This window comes from Maniola hyperantus, chromosome 2, assembly GCF_902806685.2.
Source record: "Maniola hyperantus chromosome 2, iAphHyp1.2, whole genome shotgun sequence".
Classification (NCBI taxonomy): domain Eukaryota; kingdom Metazoa; phylum Arthropoda; class Insecta; order Lepidoptera; family Nymphalidae; genus Maniola; species Maniola hyperantus.
The window spans coordinates 16,677,603-16,696,266 of record NC_048537.1 but is presented as its reverse complement, the minus strand read 5'-3'; the positions used below and the strand labels follow the sequence as shown (position 1 = coordinate 16,696,266).

Genomic DNA, 18,664 nt, shown 5'->3' with positions numbered 1-18,664 from the left:
CCTAGGTATATATATACCACACACAGGTTTAGACCACATAGCAAGCTGAGGTGGCAGTTGGCAGATCATGTCTGTCGCAGAGACGACTGCATTAGTTCTGGATAAAATGACCGAAATAAAGATCTCCAGCCTGCTGGACCGGTGAGGTCAAGAAGATGGCGAGAAGTGGATAGATGAGGAAGGTAGAGGACAGTGCTTGGTAGCGCATTGTAAGGGTGAGATCTTTAGAGCGCACTCTGACTTAGGACTTAAGACAGAGTTAAAACGAAACAGAGCTATTATCTCTCACATAAATCTGTCTCGTTTTAACTCAATCTTAAGTCTGAGCAAAGTCAAAGTGCGCTCTATAGATCTCAGCCTAAGTCCTGTCCTGTCGCCACCAACAGCATTAGCAGTTAGCACCGTAAAACTATAGCTTTAGTTTACTACCATTTACAACACACAAGACAATTTAAAAACTAGTAAAAACGAAATGAGCCTCAAACTACTTAGAACGTCACAGAAACAACTAAAAAGTTAATTGCTCCTTATAATGACCCCTTACACTTACGTAGCTTTAATTCTCAAGGTGCATAACCTCAAAGTAGAAATCTGTCTTTCATTTTCAAATCATAACCTTTAAATATCTTCAAAACCGCAGCGGTCAGCGATTTAAAACCAATTTAATAATACCTTGGCCAAAGAATTAGTTTGGCCATCCAAAGGGGTAATGCTGCCAGCATCCTGGGTACAATGCCTCGCTGCGGTGGTCTCGATGAGGTTTTAGATTTAATTTAATTTATTTTAGTTTTAATTTAATATTGTTTTCTTTTTTTTTAGATTTAAGTTTATTAATAGTTTATTTGTTTCCATCTTCAAGTAATTATTAAAAAAATTTTATTTAATAATAATAATAATATTCTTTATTTAATAAGGCAACAGAGACCCATATTTTGTTAGTACAGATATAATGCTTAAAAAACTATGTTAGGTAGTATATTTTGTTAGTATAATGCTTAAAAACTATGTTAGTATAAACATTTTATTTAAGATTTTTGCCTTTTTACCTGCCAAATTTCATGATTCTAGGTCAATGGGAAGTACCCTGTAGGTTTCCTGACAGACAGACAACAAAGTGATCCTATAAGGGTTCAGTTTTTCCTTTTGAGGTACGGAACCCTAAAAAATCGGCTAGGAGCGAGTTCAACTGCTATTCGAAAGGTTTCCGTTACATGGATTTATTTAGGTAGTTCTTATAGCAGACATTAGGGGAAAAATCTGAAAACCGTGAATTTGTGGTTACATCACACAAAAAAAAGTAATAGGTAATTATCAATTTGGGTATCATTTGAAAGGGCTTCACCTGTGCATTCTTAAAACAGATTTTTATGCATCATAAGTAGTTTTTGAATTATCGTGCAAAATGTCGAAAAATTACAAAGCTGTAGTACGGAACCCTCGGTGCGCGAGCCTGACTCGCACTCGGCCGGTTTTATTTATTAGAAAGTGTCGTGAGAAGACAGATGCACTAATATGTCGTAATCAATGACAAACAAACAAACATAGGGATTCCGATTGTTTTGTTCACTGTAATGGGAAGTGAAACTTTTTCGAGTAGCGAGGTAGGTTTAATCTTTACTGTCGTGTTGTGTCAACAGGTTATGTAAGAAAATGAAAGTTAGGAATTAATGATTGTGTGTATTTAACACTATTTTTATGGTACTACTAACTACAGGGAAATAGAAATAGAAATAGTTTTTTTATTTGCCAGAATGTGGTACAATTTGGTCTTAAATCTATTTTGAGCCCTTGACATTCAACCAATAATTTGGTGTGCAACTTATTATAGTAACTACATTATCATAGAATAATAAAGTGTGAAAATTAACAATCAATAATCTACTTAACTTATTTATATTTAAATGTATCTATCTAGAAAGTACCTAATGTTAACAATATGATTTTATTCAAATATAAAAAACCCATGTCAATGTCAATAATAATAATTAAAAAAAAAAAGTATACCTACATGTTCTTCAGTTAAAAAAAATAGAAGGGAAGGGAAGGGTTATATTCGATTTTTCCAGTATAATCCCCGCAAATTGCTATTGCGCTGGAATCATGTTTCATTAACATCGAAATGACGTCAGCCGAAATAAAAATAAAAATGGCGGCCACGCGCATCAGCAATCTGCGGTACTTATAGATCGTATGTGTTTTATTTGATGAAAATTTCGTGGCCTTAGATTAGATTAGACTCGTAAATCGTAACCTGGGTTGACTGCAATTGCACTTGCTGCGGAGTGATTCGTTAACTAAGTGTTCAACACTGAATGATAGCCACCGAGCTCATTTGACATTTATTTATAACCCATTGAATTTTAATGGGCACTGACAGTTTTCTACCTATCAGTAGTCAGTAGGTACCCTTATTATAAATGCGAAAGTGTGTTTGTCTGTTATAAAATTCGAAACTCTAAAAAAAATCAAATGCCACTATTTTTAGGGTTCCGTACCTCAAAAGGAAAAACGGAACCCTTATACACTTTGTTGTCTGTCTGTCTGTCAAGAAACCTACAGGGTACTTCCCGTTGACCTAGAATCATGAAATTTCGCAGGTAGGTAGATCTTATAGCTGACATTTGGGGAAAAATCTGAAAACCCTGAATTTAGGGTTAGATCACACAAAAAAAAATTGTGGTCATGAACTAATAATTAGTATTTTCAATATTCGAAGTAAGATAACTATATCAAGTGGGGTATCATGTGAAAGAGCTTTACCTGTGCATTCTAAAACAGATTTTTATTTATTTTTATGCATCATAGTTTTTGAATTATCGTGAAAAATGTCGAAAAAATACGACTGTAGTACGGAACCCTCAGTGTGCGAGCCTGACTCGCACTTGGCCGGGTTTTTTTTTTCTTCGGCAAAAGTGCAATATTCTAACAGACTATTTAGGTACCTACCTACTTACTCGTAGGTATAGGGACGTTGTAATAAATGTCAAGTAAGTTCTAACTTCTAATGTAATAAGTAACATTATTATTCCATCGAGAGCTCGTCACTGCGTTTCCCCGTATTTACCTACCTACATCAGTACAGCCGTCAGCCACACATGATTTGATTTAAACGCCTCTTCTCCGAAGCAGTATAGTCAGTGTCGTTCACCTCTGGGATTAGTAGGAGCTTTGCACTAACTGCACTTTGTGCATAATACTATGAGTAGGTACCGCAAATTGCTAATGAGCGTGGCCGCCATTTTAGTGACGTCAGCACTAGACTGGAGTTTCGAGCTGATGGTATATTTTTATTTCGACTGACGTCAAAATGACGTCATTTCGATGTTAATGAGACATGGTTCAGAGCCTCAATAGCTCAACGTGTATAGGAGTGGACTGAAAACCGAAAGGTCGACGGTTCAAACCCCGCCCGTTGCACTATTGTCGTACCTACTCCTAGCACAAGCGTCAGCGCTTAGTTGGAGAGGAAAGGGGAATATGAGTCAAAAAATAAAATGGTTCCAGCACTTCCAGCGCAATAGCAATTTGCGGGACTTATAACCATACGAATATTATAAATGCGAACGTCTGTTTATCTATATCTATCTGTACCTTTTCACGGTCTATCTGTTACACAGATTTTGGCGAAGTACAAAGATAACTGGCATCCCGGAGACAGACTCAGGCTGAGATCTATAGAGAAAATTACTTATAGGCGCGTGGTATTTTATCTCGGAAAATCAACAAAGTACAAACAAATTAATGTGGAAGAAGTCGCAGGCATCAGCTACTTGCCTACTTATATTATAGGCACTAGCTGATGCCCGCGACTTCGTCTGCGCGTGGATTTAGGTTTTACAAAACCCGTGGGAACTCTTTGATTTTCCGGGATTAAGAGTAGCCCTACGGTACTCTCCGTCCTTTCAACTATGTCTATGCCAAAAATCAAGATTGGTTGCTTAGTCGGGGCATTGGGGCGTGAAGGAAGGACAAACAAACACACTTTCGCATTTACAACTTTACGTAGAAAAAATCTAGCGACGAGCAGTTTTTCCTGCGGAAAATTGTCCTTTTTCTGCGCAAATAACGACACGTGACGACTATAGTACGTACTTACCTACATAATGCCTAGGTAAGGAATGTGAGATAACTGACAACCCCGGAAGATGGATAAGCAAGGAATGTCACTTTAAAAGGACAAAAACATGCACTTTAAAACCTAGATTACCTAACTCCGAGAGATCGTTTGCAACTTTGTGTACCTAATTACCTCATCATCATCATCATCATGGTCAACCCATCCCGGCTCACTACAGAGCACGGGTCTCCTCTCAGAGTGAGAAGGGTCTTGTCCATAGTCTTTAAGACACACGTGAGTCACACGCCTTTGAGAACATTATGGAGGCATGCAGGTTTCCTCACGATGTTTTCCTTCACCGTTAAAGCTGTGTAAAGTGATATTTAATTAATTAAAACGCACATAACTCCGAAAAGTTAGAGGTGCGTGCCCGGGATCGAACCCCCGACCTCCGATTAGAAGGCGGACGTCCTAACCACTAGGCTATCACAGCTTACTGTGTCCTAAGCACCTTCTTACCTAACTTACAAAGAATTTGTTTGGCATGAGAAAGGGCATTGTAAGATATAATTAAGATTTATACAATATATCACACACCGGCTTTACTCAGGTGTTTAGTCGACGCTAGCCCGACTAGTTTAGTAGACCCATCCGAGGTCCTTTTCAACTTTCAAAGTAAGATTACTATACCAAGTGGGGTATTATAATATGAAAGGGCTTTATTTGTACATTCTAAAACTTATTTTTATTTATTTTTAGGCATAATAGTTTTTCATTAAAATTATATATTCAATTATTATATGCCTCTCTTATAGAGAGTTACATTTTTGTGCCGTTTGCCGTGGAGACCCTGGGGCCATGGAGTCTTAGTGCTAAAATTTTTTTACGAGACATTTCACCGCGATTAATAGCCTCAACTGGTGACAGAAGGGCTGGCTCATTTTTTGCGCAGCGGATCAGCCTGGCTGTCCAGCGCGGAAATGCAGCCAGTATTCTTGGCACCATTCCACGCGGTCATGATTTATATAGTAATTAGATAAGGCTAGCTTTAAGTTTTATTGTATTTAAAAAATAAAAAAAAACTTTATAATTTAAAAAAAAAAAAAAAAAAAAAATTATTATATGCAAATGAAAATACAATAAACAAAAATACCAAACTTATTCTAGAACATAAAAATTACAGATCGAAAATATCATCTAAACCACCGCAACGAGGCAGGGTGCTGGGAACGCTGGCAGCGTTACCTCGTTGAATGGCCAGACTAATATGCTGACCGAGGTAACTGCCAGCTAATAGTTTTTGATTTATCGTGAAAAATGTCGGTAAAATACTTGGTAAAATACGATTGTAGTACGGAACCCTCAGTGCGCGAGTCTGACTCGCACTTGGCCGGTTTTTTACAGGGACTAAGTTCGCGCACGCGTCGCGAATCGCGATTTATACTAAAGCTAAACACGTGAGTAAAGCCGGTGTGTGATATATGTATACATAACGCATATAACTGCTCTGATATCGACAGATTAGGTACCTACTGTTCGGGTGTGACCTTTTAGAAGACTATTTTACAAACTTTCGGTGGTTTAACTGATAAATAAACCAATTGTTATCTAAATTTCTATGATCTAGATGAATGATATTTAAGTCTGTGTTAAATTAAAAAGCTTGAACTCAGAGTCTTCGGTTGTACGGTTTTATCAAGTAAAAAAAAAAAAAATGTTTTGAGAGTCTGTGGCCTGTGGTCTCACTTTGATTTTGCGTGATTTGTCAAATTATTATAACCTTTTTTTACATTAATCTAGAATAAGCTTTTGGAATATACTTCGTACTTTTTTATTGTACAAGTTGTCTTATTGTGGTCTTATTCAAATAAACACCTACGGATAGATTTATTAAATAACTAGCTGGCGTTTCGCCTAACAGTCGATACAAATTTTTTAAATTTTTCTCTCCGTAAGAACCATCCCCGTATTTCAAGGAATATTATAAAAAAAAGAATTAGCGAAATCGGTTCAGCTGTTCTCGAGATTTGCGATGACCAACACATTTGGTGATTCATTTTTATAGTATAGAAGATTTGGCCGTTAATTGTACCTATATATTATATATATTATATATCCCACCTAGAGTTATCTAATTCATTACCTACGAAAGATTTAGCTCAAACATCCGCTGTAGTACATTTTATGGGGTTATTTAAACGTTATTGGGGTTAATGACTGTTTTTATTACTGATACCTATTTGAAGTTGAGGGGAAGTTCTCTATTAAACCAAACTAAGGGAATTGGGGTCGGTTCATCAACACTCGTATATACAGGGTGTAACCAGAACGCTAACAATAACTTAGTGTTATTGTTATACTTACTGCCTACACAGAATCCAATAACAATAACCATTTGCCTCATTTTTTAGTTTTAGTGATTTAGTAATTTTTAACCCGCAATGCAGAGTGTGCAAAAATCGGGTCATTGTGGCCGATTCTCTTGTACACAATCTCTAAACTAAACTAAAATGACACGTCTAAATCTATTGCTATCCCTGTCGTAATGTTGCTTGCGGAAAGGGGTAGCACTAGATTTAGACCTGTTAATTTTGTTTAGTTTAGAGATTGTGTACAAGAGAATTAGCCCCAATGCCTCACCTACGACGCGGCATTGACTCCAAGTGGCCTACTTACGCAACTTTCGTCGACATCTAGCGTCACCCAGATGTTTTATTAGCAATATATCGTAAACTTTTACAAAATTATAGGATTTTTTATATATTTTTCGCGTTTTTTTTGTGGTACCTACCTATCATATCAGTAATCATCAGTATCGCCTGTCTTTGTTTTTGCTAGCGTTCTGGTTACACCCTGTATACAATAATATTCTATTAATAGTATACCCTTAATAGAGGCTAGAGCTGTGATAGCCAAGTGGTTAGGACGTCCGCCTCCTATTCGGAAGGTCGGGGGTTCGATTTCGGGCATGCGCCTATAACTTTTCGGAGTTATGAATATCACTCGCTATAACGGTGAAGGAAAACATCGCGAGGAAATCTGCATGCCTGAGAGTTCTACATAATGTTTTTAAAGGCGTGTGAAGTCTGCCAATCCGCACATGGCCAGCGTGGTGGACTATGATCAAACCCTTCTCATACTGAGAGGAGACCCGTGGTCTGTAATGAGCCGGCGATGGTTTGCTTTGCTCGTGATGATGATGATGAATTTACCTCCTTAGTTGTAGTATAAGTTACAACGCAGTGACAGTCGGTCTGAGAGATCAGGGGGATTTTAAAGTGACGATGATAATAAAAAGGATTTTAATTTAAATACTTACAGTACGAAAAAATACGTCACCATCGATAAGCTATCAAACATCAAGTTGACATCAAGATAAACGCAACCGTGATGAACGATAAATAGCTGATGAGCAAAACATTGTTATCTATTATCAACATTTTTCCAACAGGTCGAGATGGAAATCGGGGAGGGAACGCACACCCGCACAGCCCCCGCGCTAACCCGGTGCGGGCGAGCGCAGGTGACGCCAGATGTGCGGGGCGTCCCCCTTTTTTTTTTTCCGCTGGTAAAAATGCTATTAGGCATGCCGCACAAGGGCGGGTATGTGGGACTCACTCGCGGTTTTTTTAACCGCCATCAGCATACCCACTAAAAACCCAGCGGTGCCGTCCGCGTCAAGTATAAGACGTCTCAGGATCCCGGATATCGGATGCGACTGAGACGTCCTGGCGTTGGGCCGGCACAAGTTTACTCCCAATATCTAGGGCAGTAGAAGGTGAGCATACTGTCTCCTTCTCCTCCCCTGTCTTCTTCTGCGGAGCGGGTGGGCGTCGGCGTCCAGCTCTCGTTCCCGCTCCGCGGCCTCCTTCAGTGATATGACAGTTTCACAGAAGGAGGCCATTACGCCCCAGCTGGTCTCACTACTGATCATCTCGTCTATTGCATTCGAAAGTGAGAGGCTTCCTCTGAGGGTCGACGACAGGATGTGCCGCTGAGGTCCCCATGCCGCACACTCTACCAAAGTGTGATATGCCGTATCTTCTGGTGCACACTCGTGGCAGGCCGGCGTCTCCTCCCGTCTCGCAATCTGATGCAGGTAATTACCAAAACAGCCATGCCCTGTAAGCACCTGCACCAGCCGGTACGTCAGCACTCCATGTTGCCTTTTAAGCCATCGCTCAAGGTATGGCCGAATCGCTTCAACCGACCAGGTACCGGCGGCAGGCGTCTCTAAGTCCTGCTCCCATCTATGGATCAGAGCTGCACTAGCCAGGGCTCTTATTGTGCGGTTCTCCTCCGCCTCTGGTCGCTCTCCCCGGGCCCTCGTGACCGCACGGTAGCGGTATATCTCGGTGAGCACCTCAGCCTGGAGTTCCCAGGGTGGGTCACCCGCCAGAAGAGTTGCGGCTGTCCAAGATACCGTGCGATACCCACGAATTGCTCGAACCGCGATGATTCTTTGTGGTCTCCGCAGAAGCATCTTGTTTTGTGGAGTCAGGGGCGGGGCGTCCCCCTGCCTCATACCCCAATTGGGTATTTGACTCCAATTTTTTTATTACTTTATTATAAACTAAGATAAAAATAATGACGTCAACTGAAAAACTAATTAAATCGATCAAATAACAAAAAAGTTATAAGCATTTAAATATTTCTGATTAGACAGAGATAGCGATATAGCATTTTGACGTCACACCTTACTAATGCCATAGTAGCTTCGCGCGGTTTCGTACAAATTTTCGTTTTGCGAGAAAGAAGATAGAAGACCCTCCCACTCCAAAATTAAAATGCCTGTAACTTTGTAAATATTTGTTGGATTTTATTATATTTTTCAGCGTACGTCATTATTTTTGTCATAGTTTATAATAAAGTAATAATATTTATCAAATTCAAAAGTAAGAAAATACCCAAATCCATAGTTTAGGTGCCATCTACACGGACGAGACCATCGCGACGATTCCTCCGTGTGACAAAATTCGATACAAATTATCGCTGCGATATTATTTAGTAATAGTCTAGTAATAAGATCAGCCTTTCTTTGATTGTCAATAATTATGGCAGAAGTAGGTACATTAACTACCATTTAACGATTCAACAAGCTATAATAATAATATTATATTAAACATTTATCATAAGCACGGCCTTTTTCATCTATTTTTAATTGATTCAAGAGCACAATAATTAGCGCAAACATATCGAAGTTATAAATAATATACGTGATAAGTGCTTATAATGCTCTTTTATCCTTGGGCCAAGCGATTATCTAATAAACAAAACATGATTTCTAAGACTTAATCTGAATCGTTTTACCGTTCTAGTAAATTTTAGAGCCATGAACTGAAAATTTTAGGTCTATGCCAGGTAGCTACGTACCTTATTTTACATTGAAATATTTTTGTTTGCTTTCTCCTAGTAGGGAATAAAACTGAAAATAAGGTCCATCCAAATATGTGGTACCATCACTGGTTTGGATAGGTTTGAGGTCTTGTAGTAGGAAAAAAAATACATAAACTTGCACTTGGCCGGTATCTTTTTATCATTACTTGTCCCTAAATTAATCAAGGGAGGGTAGATTTGAATTTTGAAATCTTATAAAAAATAAATTAAAGTAGGCCATATAGGTGAGCAAGCATCTCATGCAGTAGGCGAACTATTAGAAAAATATTTATTTTTTTGCTTTATCTACAACGGCTCTGGATTCTAGCTCTTTTGAGGTTAAGGGTTTTCCATCTCTAGATATTATTTCCATAGGTATGTACTTACTAGGTAGGTGCTGTATTATTTAAAAAAATGTTTTGTAAAATTACCATTGCCTCTAGATAAGACCTCATCAACGCCAGCCCCTTGCAATTCACCATCTTCTCGCACACCTTGTGCCGCATCGTGTCACAGATCATATTCACAAAGGTTCTTCAACATCACAACACTATCAGGTTGTTTTAAAAACAACTGCACCCAGCCCGTAACAAAAGCGGTGTGTTAAAACACCCAATTCAGTTTTGAAACTTCACCGGACGCTAGGCAATTCACGTTGGCGCGAACGTCCGTTTCGTTTGAATCTATTACAAGTTCGATGTAATTTCTGAACGATTAATGCACAGTTTCATAATTTGCACTCCACGCGTTTTTATTATTTAGGTCACTCATCTCACATAAATCCACAATAATATTATAAATGCGAAAGTGTGCCTGTTTGTCGCCTTTTCACGGCCCTCCGTATAACTAATTTTGAAAACAGATGTAGTTTGCACCCCGAAGATGGTCTCAAGCTACTTTTCATCCCGGAAAATCAAAGAGTTTCCTCAGGATTTTAAGAGTCAAAACCACTCGGACGAAGTCGCAAGCATTATCTATTAAGTAGGTAATTTTAATTTTAAAAATAAGTGTTTTTTCGCACACAAGATATAGTTCTAATCCAACTTTTATTTCGCTAAGTTTTATTTATAAACAAGTAAAAGCCTTTGCTTGAGTAAAAGTAATTACTTAAGCAATGATTTTTATTTGATAGTTAAGTAAACGCTATTAGTAAGCAATGCTTTATGTTAGAATTCTTAGCCAAGTAATAGTCACCGTTTCCTTTACTTAAGTAGCGTCTATGGGTTATTTTCTATACGTTTCTTGTCAATTTTGAGGTTAATGTATTGATTTTGACGTAGGTACCTAAAAATTATTCCTAATTTTGTGATTTGTCTGAGTTGTGTGTGGTATTGTTACAAGTTACTTACGAACTTTGTTACATATAATAATGGAAGATATAGACAATTTATTTTCTCTGTTAGATAGTGTTGATAACGCTGTATTGCGGGAAGTTGAAAATAGCATTAGAGTTCCTTAAATATACTTTCGTGATGTGAACCCATTCCTATTTTCCATTCATATTTTTGGATTATATTAAGGAAAAGGTCTTTCTCCAATGACGAAAAAGGTTTTTTCTGCTCAGATTCCGTATGAAAACTCATTTTTCAACTTATTACACAAATTTAAATAAAGCAATAATTTATTTTTCGTATTTTATAGAATCGCAGACCAGGAACAACAATTTTGTAAACAATACAGACTATCCTAGTGTTAGTGACATGACGTTTAATTTCTGCTAAATGTTGGCCAAAATTTATACATAAAAAGTATTACTTTGGATGACTTTTAAATTTAATATAAAGAAAATATGATATATATTTATAAGTTTTAGAATAAAAACATAACAAAACACTTAAAACTTTGTAAATTACAAAAATATGACGTTCTTTTATTTCATTTGCATTAGAACAAAACGCAACTAATTAGTATTGCCAGTTGGAATGAATGCTCAAGCAGCAAGTAATGCTTAATGCTTTACTTAGCTGAGTAAAGGACTTTACTTGTTTATAGAATATAATTTCGATTTTAAGATTTCTAACTTGAAGTAATGGCTTAATTAAGAAATTACTTGAGCAAAAGTGATTACTTGTTTATAAATACGAGTGTTAGAATCAGTTTAATAAACAGGTTTCTAGGGCCACTTTTTTAGTACCTAAGTAATTGTATATTATTCTTACCACAAAAACATAATTGGTTCGCACACACATTTGTTCCGTTTCTAATTTTAAGCGTTTTCTATTACAATTTAGTATATCAAAGTTATTTCTGAATGCACATTTTCACTGGCACTTTCGCACTTTTCGGTCTGGTTGTAATTTTATTTTACACGTCACTACAAAAACATAACTAACTTTATCCTAAACGGGTTAGTCTCGTGATGTATATTTTAAAACTAAATTTAAAACTCCTTACACCTAATTGCATTTTTATCTAACGACGCAATCAGTCCTAATGGCTTGCGTTGACTGCTCTATTTTGGAGGCATCTTAACTATTTCTTAAATAATCCATACTTCCATTAATAATAACATAAATGCGAAAGTGTCTGTCTGTCTGCTAGCTTTTCACAACTCAACCTTTTTACGAAATTTAGTACAAAGTTAACTTATATTCCGGGGAAGGATGGGCTACAGTGCAACAAGATTATCTTGACGCGTGGTGAAAATCGGATTCGGAACTAACGTTGCCGTCAAGTGTCCCCTTTCTTTCTATTTTGAATATTCTACAGATGATATTCTAAGCCTTTGTTCTCCAACAGCGCCCCCCTGATAATGTCATTCAAGTGCCAAGAGAGCCTTGTCGTACTGTATGAGCCTTGCCTATCTGGATTTTTTAATCTTCGGTGGTAACTTAAAAATTTACATCACTGAGATAGTGAGATAGTGAGATCAAGACGTAAAACTCGTAAAAGTATAGGTGCGTCCACATAATCTGCGTGAGCGAGTTTAACAAATCTCTCCTTTCTCTTAGATATTACAGTAGGTATCTGAAAGTAATCAGCTAAGTATTGCTATCAATAACAATTATCTTCAAAGTCACACATCACTGTGATCCGGCGATATCGCTTGCGCTCACGCGACTCTGTTGCTGATCCATACTAATATTATAAAATGCGAAAGTGTGTCTGTCTGTCTGTCTGCTAGCTTTTAAGAGTTAGCTTACATCCCGGGGAAGGATACTACTTTTTATCCCGGAAAATTAAGTATTGAAAGTCGCTGCCATCATCTAGTATAATCAGTACCGATATTATAAATGCGAAAGTGAGTGTGTTTGTTGGTTTGTCCTTCAATCACGTCGCAACGGAGCAACGGATCAAGGTGATTTTTGCATGGGTATAGTTAAAGACCTGGAGAGTGACATAGGCTACTTTTTATCCTATATTTAGGCTATTTTTAGAGTTCCCACTGCATTTTTAAAAGCCTAAATCCACGCGTACGAAGTCGCGGGCATCAGCTAGTAAAAGTAAAAATATTTTTTATTCAATTAAACTTTTATACAAGTATATTTGAATCGTCAGATGCATCTACCTCTGGTTCGGAATAAGATCACATTTGCTTTAGCAGGATTTTTAGATACTTCGATTGTTTTATTTCAATATCTTTTGTATTTTGCGTTATAATAAGGGTACTGATTTTATTACTATTATTAAAGTACTTGCTGCCCCGGCGAACTCCGTACCGCATAACAGTCGATTCTTTATTTTTTTATTTTTTTTAATACTTACAATATTTTAAATTTTTCTCTCCTTAAGAACATTCCTCGTACTTCAAGGAATATTATAAAAAAGAATTAGCGAAATCAGTTCTGCTGTTCTCGAGATTTCCGAAAAGCAACACATTTAGCGATTCATCTTCTCTACATAGTATAAAATAAAGTCGCTTCCCGCTGTCTGTATGTTTGAACGCGTAGGTCTTTTAAACACCGCAATGGATTTTAATGCGGTTTTCACCAATAGAGTGATTCAAGAGGAAGGTTTATAGGTATAGTTTAATACTGATTTATGTTAACTTGTTTAAATATGACGATATTTGCACAAAATATCGGAAGAAATCTTGAATCGGACTCCTCACTGACACCACATTAGTATCTACATTGCACCCAGTGGCGTGCAACTTATAGAAGCATAAACACACTGCTTACCCTCATTGTAATAAATCAATGCTTATTTTTCATTATAACCTGCCGTAAAATAAGTTCATACCTAAATGTATACCCTGGCTTGAACTCCTGTGCACGCCACTGATTGCACCCATGCGAAGCCGGGGCGGTCACTAGTTTTTATATATAGAGATTAGCTGGTATTAGTTACACAAGTGACATCAGCTGACAGAACCAGAATGCATATTCCGAAGGTGATGTCCAAGCAACGGCGAATTACGTTTAGAAATTAAACGCGCGAGCGACCAAACGAGTTTGTCAAGATTCGAGGCTAACGGTGCGTGAGGAATTAAAAAGCGTTCGTAAACTTGACATAGACAAATTAAACTAGTTTTCTTATACAACACCTGAATTTCATTCATATAAATTACAATATTATAACCCGTACAATCTGGGAATGTATTCGGCATATTATTTGCTGTATGTTTCAACTGTCATGTCAAAAAAACGATCGGAGACAAGGTAATTATAAGTCCCGCAAATTGCTAATGCTCGTGGCCGCCATTTTAGTGACGTCAGCATTAGACTGAAGTTTCGAGCTGATGGTATATTTTTACTTAAATAAACGTCAAATGACGTCATTTCGATATTAATGAGACATTGTTCCAGCGCAATAGCAAATTAATTATTGTAAAGATTTTGATCTTAGTAATTTAAGTCATAAAATAAATAATTATTGTTTTTCAGGAAGACAAACAAATTCCGTGTAACATTTTTCTTATCTTATCTCTTAGTTGCATGAAACGCATGTTGTTTTTATCAAAAGGAAATAAAAAGGCGAAAAGATTTCATGTGTAGATGATTAGAAAACAATAGTTACTAAAAGTATATAGGAAAGAGCTAATTTTACGGAAGTTAAAAATAAAACATTGTTAGAATGAGAAGCAAGGATATCAGAAGAAATCATTAAGCTAAGTATTCTGGAATCTGGATCCAATATGCATCGGATCTCCAAGCCTTAAAACTAGCTGCCCTACTAGTAAGAACCATCCCCGTACTTCAAGGAATATTACGAAAAAAGAATTAGCGAAATCGGTTTAGCTGTTCTCGAGATTTGCGATCAGCAACACATTTTGCGATTCATTTTTATATATAGAAAAAAGATGGGTACCACAATAATTAATTGACGTAATGGTGATAATTAATTACGAAAGTGAAAACTAAAGCTTACGAGGATTCCAAACGTGCGTCTGGTTGAACATGGTGACTAGCAACTAATATAAAGTGAACAAGCAAGTTGAAGAAATCATTAAAATTTCCCAAATTAAATAAGAGCTCGGCAGAATATAACGCGGTTTCAAAATTTCAACAGACAAATTGCGAAATTTGTAAAACCCGTCCAAAATGTACCATGGGAAAATTGTTTTGCAACGTGCCTAGAGCTCGCTCTTTTACTTCCTTATATAACTCATTAGCTACCTGAGCACCTGATATCAAGCTCTTGTGCTGCTCATTAAAAGCGTCAGTGAAATGTTATATTATCTAATTAAGTGCCGAAATGGGACGGTTGCGATATTATGTTTCTCGAAAATTCTTATGTAATAGTTTTGAGATATTGTTATTGGTTGTCACTTGTCACCATAAACTTTGTAGGTCTGTATACAGTCAGCGATCTCTATGTAATAATAAAGTATGTAGATGTAGTACCTAATCGTATGGTTATGGTTCTTATTTTTAGAATAATTAAAGTCACAGAAAAAGTTCTTCTTTCAGAAGTTCGTGGTTCGTCTATCATCTCAGTCTTTAAATATCTAGAAGAATCTAATGGATGTTATGCCTTTCTGTTTCTAAGGGAAAATCTCCATAAGATAGCCTTGGAGGACAGGTCGAGGATTTGGTAATAACCCTAAGCGTATATCGGGAGGCCCCCAGATCCGGATTTCAGTGGCCTCCCTCATATTGAAAGGCTCCCTAATTTCATATGAACGTAAATCCAAATTTTGAAATTATTAATCTACCGAGAAGAAGGCGACAAAAAACTCGAACTTTCGAAATCAAGATCTTTTCAATGAATATGATACAAGCTTATGTACAGGGCAGGACTTAGGGTAGGCACTAGGCAGGTCATATTGTGTGCCGTTTGCCAGATGACTTGCGGGCAAAATCTGTTTCTTTCTGAACTCACCAATGCCAGGGTGGCATGCCGAGGCAATGATGGTGTGATGATGGTTCAACAGTTAGGTGGCTCAAAGATGCACAGATGAAATCAGCGGAAAGTCTTTGCCCAACTGGCCCATGACTATGAGACAATACAGACTAATTTATTATTTAGATTTAGAAAGGATTAGTACCACACTTAAGACTCACCTCTAAGTCTCTAAAGACATCTCTGATATCGGGTTTCTTGGCTCTTGAGGCTGCGCGTTTTCTTCTCACAGTCCTGTTGAGTCTCCTGACTCGGCGGCGCACTGCGGCCGCTTGCTCCCGGGGCAAAGGCCTCACGGCCTCACCCAGCTGGGCCTCGGTGACTTCCAGGCCTGCCTGGAACGGGGCCGCGAGGGAACCGAGGCCTGCAGATTGCAGCCATTCCGTTTCCAATTCGCCTTCTGCGAACAAAAAAAATTTTGAGTAAATATTTTTTTTTTTAAATTACATACCTACTTTGGTGAAAATAACACTTAATATTAATTATTGATCTGATTTGCAATTATGGTTTATTGTAAATCGCTCTAAAAGGAGAGTAAGAAGTAATCCATAATTATTTAGATTTGAGAATTTAAATCATGACTTTTTCTACATGTTCCAAAATTAAGATTTAAGAATTCGTCATCATCAATATTAATCATCATCAATCTCTTTTTCTACGTAATAATCATATTAAAATTCCGTTTTTTTTTGCCTGAAGCTTGTCATAATTCGATTTGTACGTATATAAATACTATAAATAGCACAACCAATCTCGCAGATCTTTCTCGCGGACACGCCGACAAAGCGTTGCAAAGTCTGCAAGAAAGCTTTAGGTATCTAGGTAGGTACATGCGCTTGTTTGGGCCGATGCTTTTGGATAGATTCTGCTCTATTCATAAATAATAAAGTTCTCACGTTACAGGATATATGATCATTTTGATCGTTTGTACTTAGCCCGTCGCAATTTTTAAACCATAGATACGGTTATAATTACCGGAAACTGCTTTTTATACGAATTCAAAATGACCATAATAAACCTCTATTATTCTTTTTATCAAGCTCTATTTCGGATACAAAAAGTACCAAACAAAAACGATTTTTGTTTTTTTTTTGGTTATTTTTTCATCAGAAGCCTTCCGCGTTGAACAATTTGTATGTACACGAATTATTATGTCATCAAAAAAAATCTTCCTCATGCCATTAGCTTATAATGTATCTATTGTTTTAAAACGTTTAACATTATAGGTTTTTTTAGTTTTTATAGTACATAAGTACCCTACAGTGCGACAAGGCTCTCTTGGCACTTGAATGACATTGACAGGGGGGCGCTGTTGGAGAACAAAGGCTTAGAATGTTCAAACAAGAACAAAGGGGACACTTGACGTCAACGCTAGTTCCAATTTTCGCCACGCGCCAAGATAACCTTGTCGCACTGTAAGTACCCTACTTACATATTATTTTAAATTCTAAATTAATTTTTTTTATTTCAATACAATTGAAAATTGTACCTTTTCATTTATTTTATTGAAATAGATTAATGATGGTTGAATTAAAGTTTGCTCATCTGTTTCTTAATTGAACCAAACATTTTGAAATAAAGCAAGAATTTTAATTTAGTATTTTTTTAATTACAGTTGCGCCATCTAGACAGGCTAATTTAACTAAGAATTAAACATAAAGTTACTTAGGTAGGTGCTTAAATGTAAAAAAGTAATTTAAGCAAGTTATTTTAACGACGACGTCTTGCAAAAAAGTGGTATAGTTAAATCATTATAATTATGTTTAGTAGATATAAAAAAATTCAAGATGGCTGACTGAAACGAACGTAATAATGTTCCATGATATATATTAACAGCTTAATTTAAAACTAAATTAAAATCAAAATGTACAAAAACCTAATAAGAAATCTGTGGCGTCATGTAAGTATGGTTTTTGCGTATCAAAATATAAAAGATACATAAATATTCCGACTGCAAGCAAAAAACTTGCAGAATAAAGCGTGAGAGGCAAAGAATAATGCAGGCAGAAGTACCATCATGCCGAGTTCACTTTAGATTATGAACCAGGGTTCGGAATCATCAAGATAAATGACGATAGTTATCAAATAAATGTAAACCTAGCAACCCTTATGTAACCGGTATTATCTATCAAAATTTGTATTAGAAGCAAGTACATAACTGGTTTCAAGCGTTCTAAAATCTAAAAACTTATTTTTTGCGTCTAGCCCAAAATGGAGATATATTTGGCTTCAACGCATTAAAAGTTTTTTTCAACAGGGTTCCTAATTTCAAGGCATTTTGTAATGTTGAAGAAATAAGCAATTCATTTTATACATTTCAAGTTACACTAAGAAACCGAATTCATCTTCGTTGTTCATCGATATAATTCATCAAAGATAATTTATATTTATAATATAGATAGATAAATATAACCAACCTTATATTTATTTATCTTGATAATTATTATCACTTCGAATGCGATGAACCGAAACAGATGGTCACGGTCAAAAGATCCCACATGCAATAAACAGTTGAACGATTAGATTACGTCATACTTAACTAAAAGTAAGTAGGTTGATTATAATGACTGTATTCTTAATCATGTCATTTTTCACGACAAACACTTGCATTAATCAGTTGTAATTTATAATGGCTGCTTGATTTTATCCATTCTTTGTAGCTGCAGATAAAAAATAAAGGAAAAATAATTGGAAACCATCAACAATGGACACGGATACAAAAGAAACTAATTAGAAAAGAACCGTTATTTACTTAAATGTTGCATTTTTTTCTTAGTTAGTAGAGGTAGTTGACTCTTTATATTTTTAATCTGTGGCAAAGGTTAAGGACCTTGTTCAGTTTACAGCCAATTCTCAACTCGTCAATACTCATTTTTCCTCGAAGCCACGCGACGTTTTGAAAGACTGACTTTTGTATGACTTCATTTAATTATCTTACACACATAC

The 18,664-nt window shown here is 36.6% G+C and overlaps 1 protein-coding gene across 4 annotated transcripts in view; it reads right to left on the bottom strand.

Moving 5' to 3' along the window:
- Window positions 1-18,664, bottom strand: part of conu (Rho GTPase-activating protein conundrum) — an 82,877-nt gene that overhangs the window by 9,271 nt on the left and 54,942 nt on the right. For all 4 annotated transcript variants that reach the window (XM_069507285.1, XM_034976930.2, XM_069507287.1 and 1 more), the window contains one exon: window positions 15,880-16,118. In XM_069507285.1, coding sequence (XP_069363386.1) covers window positions 15,880-16,118 — 239 coding nt within the window. The remainder of the gene's footprint in view (window positions 1-15,879; window positions 16,119-18,664) is intronic.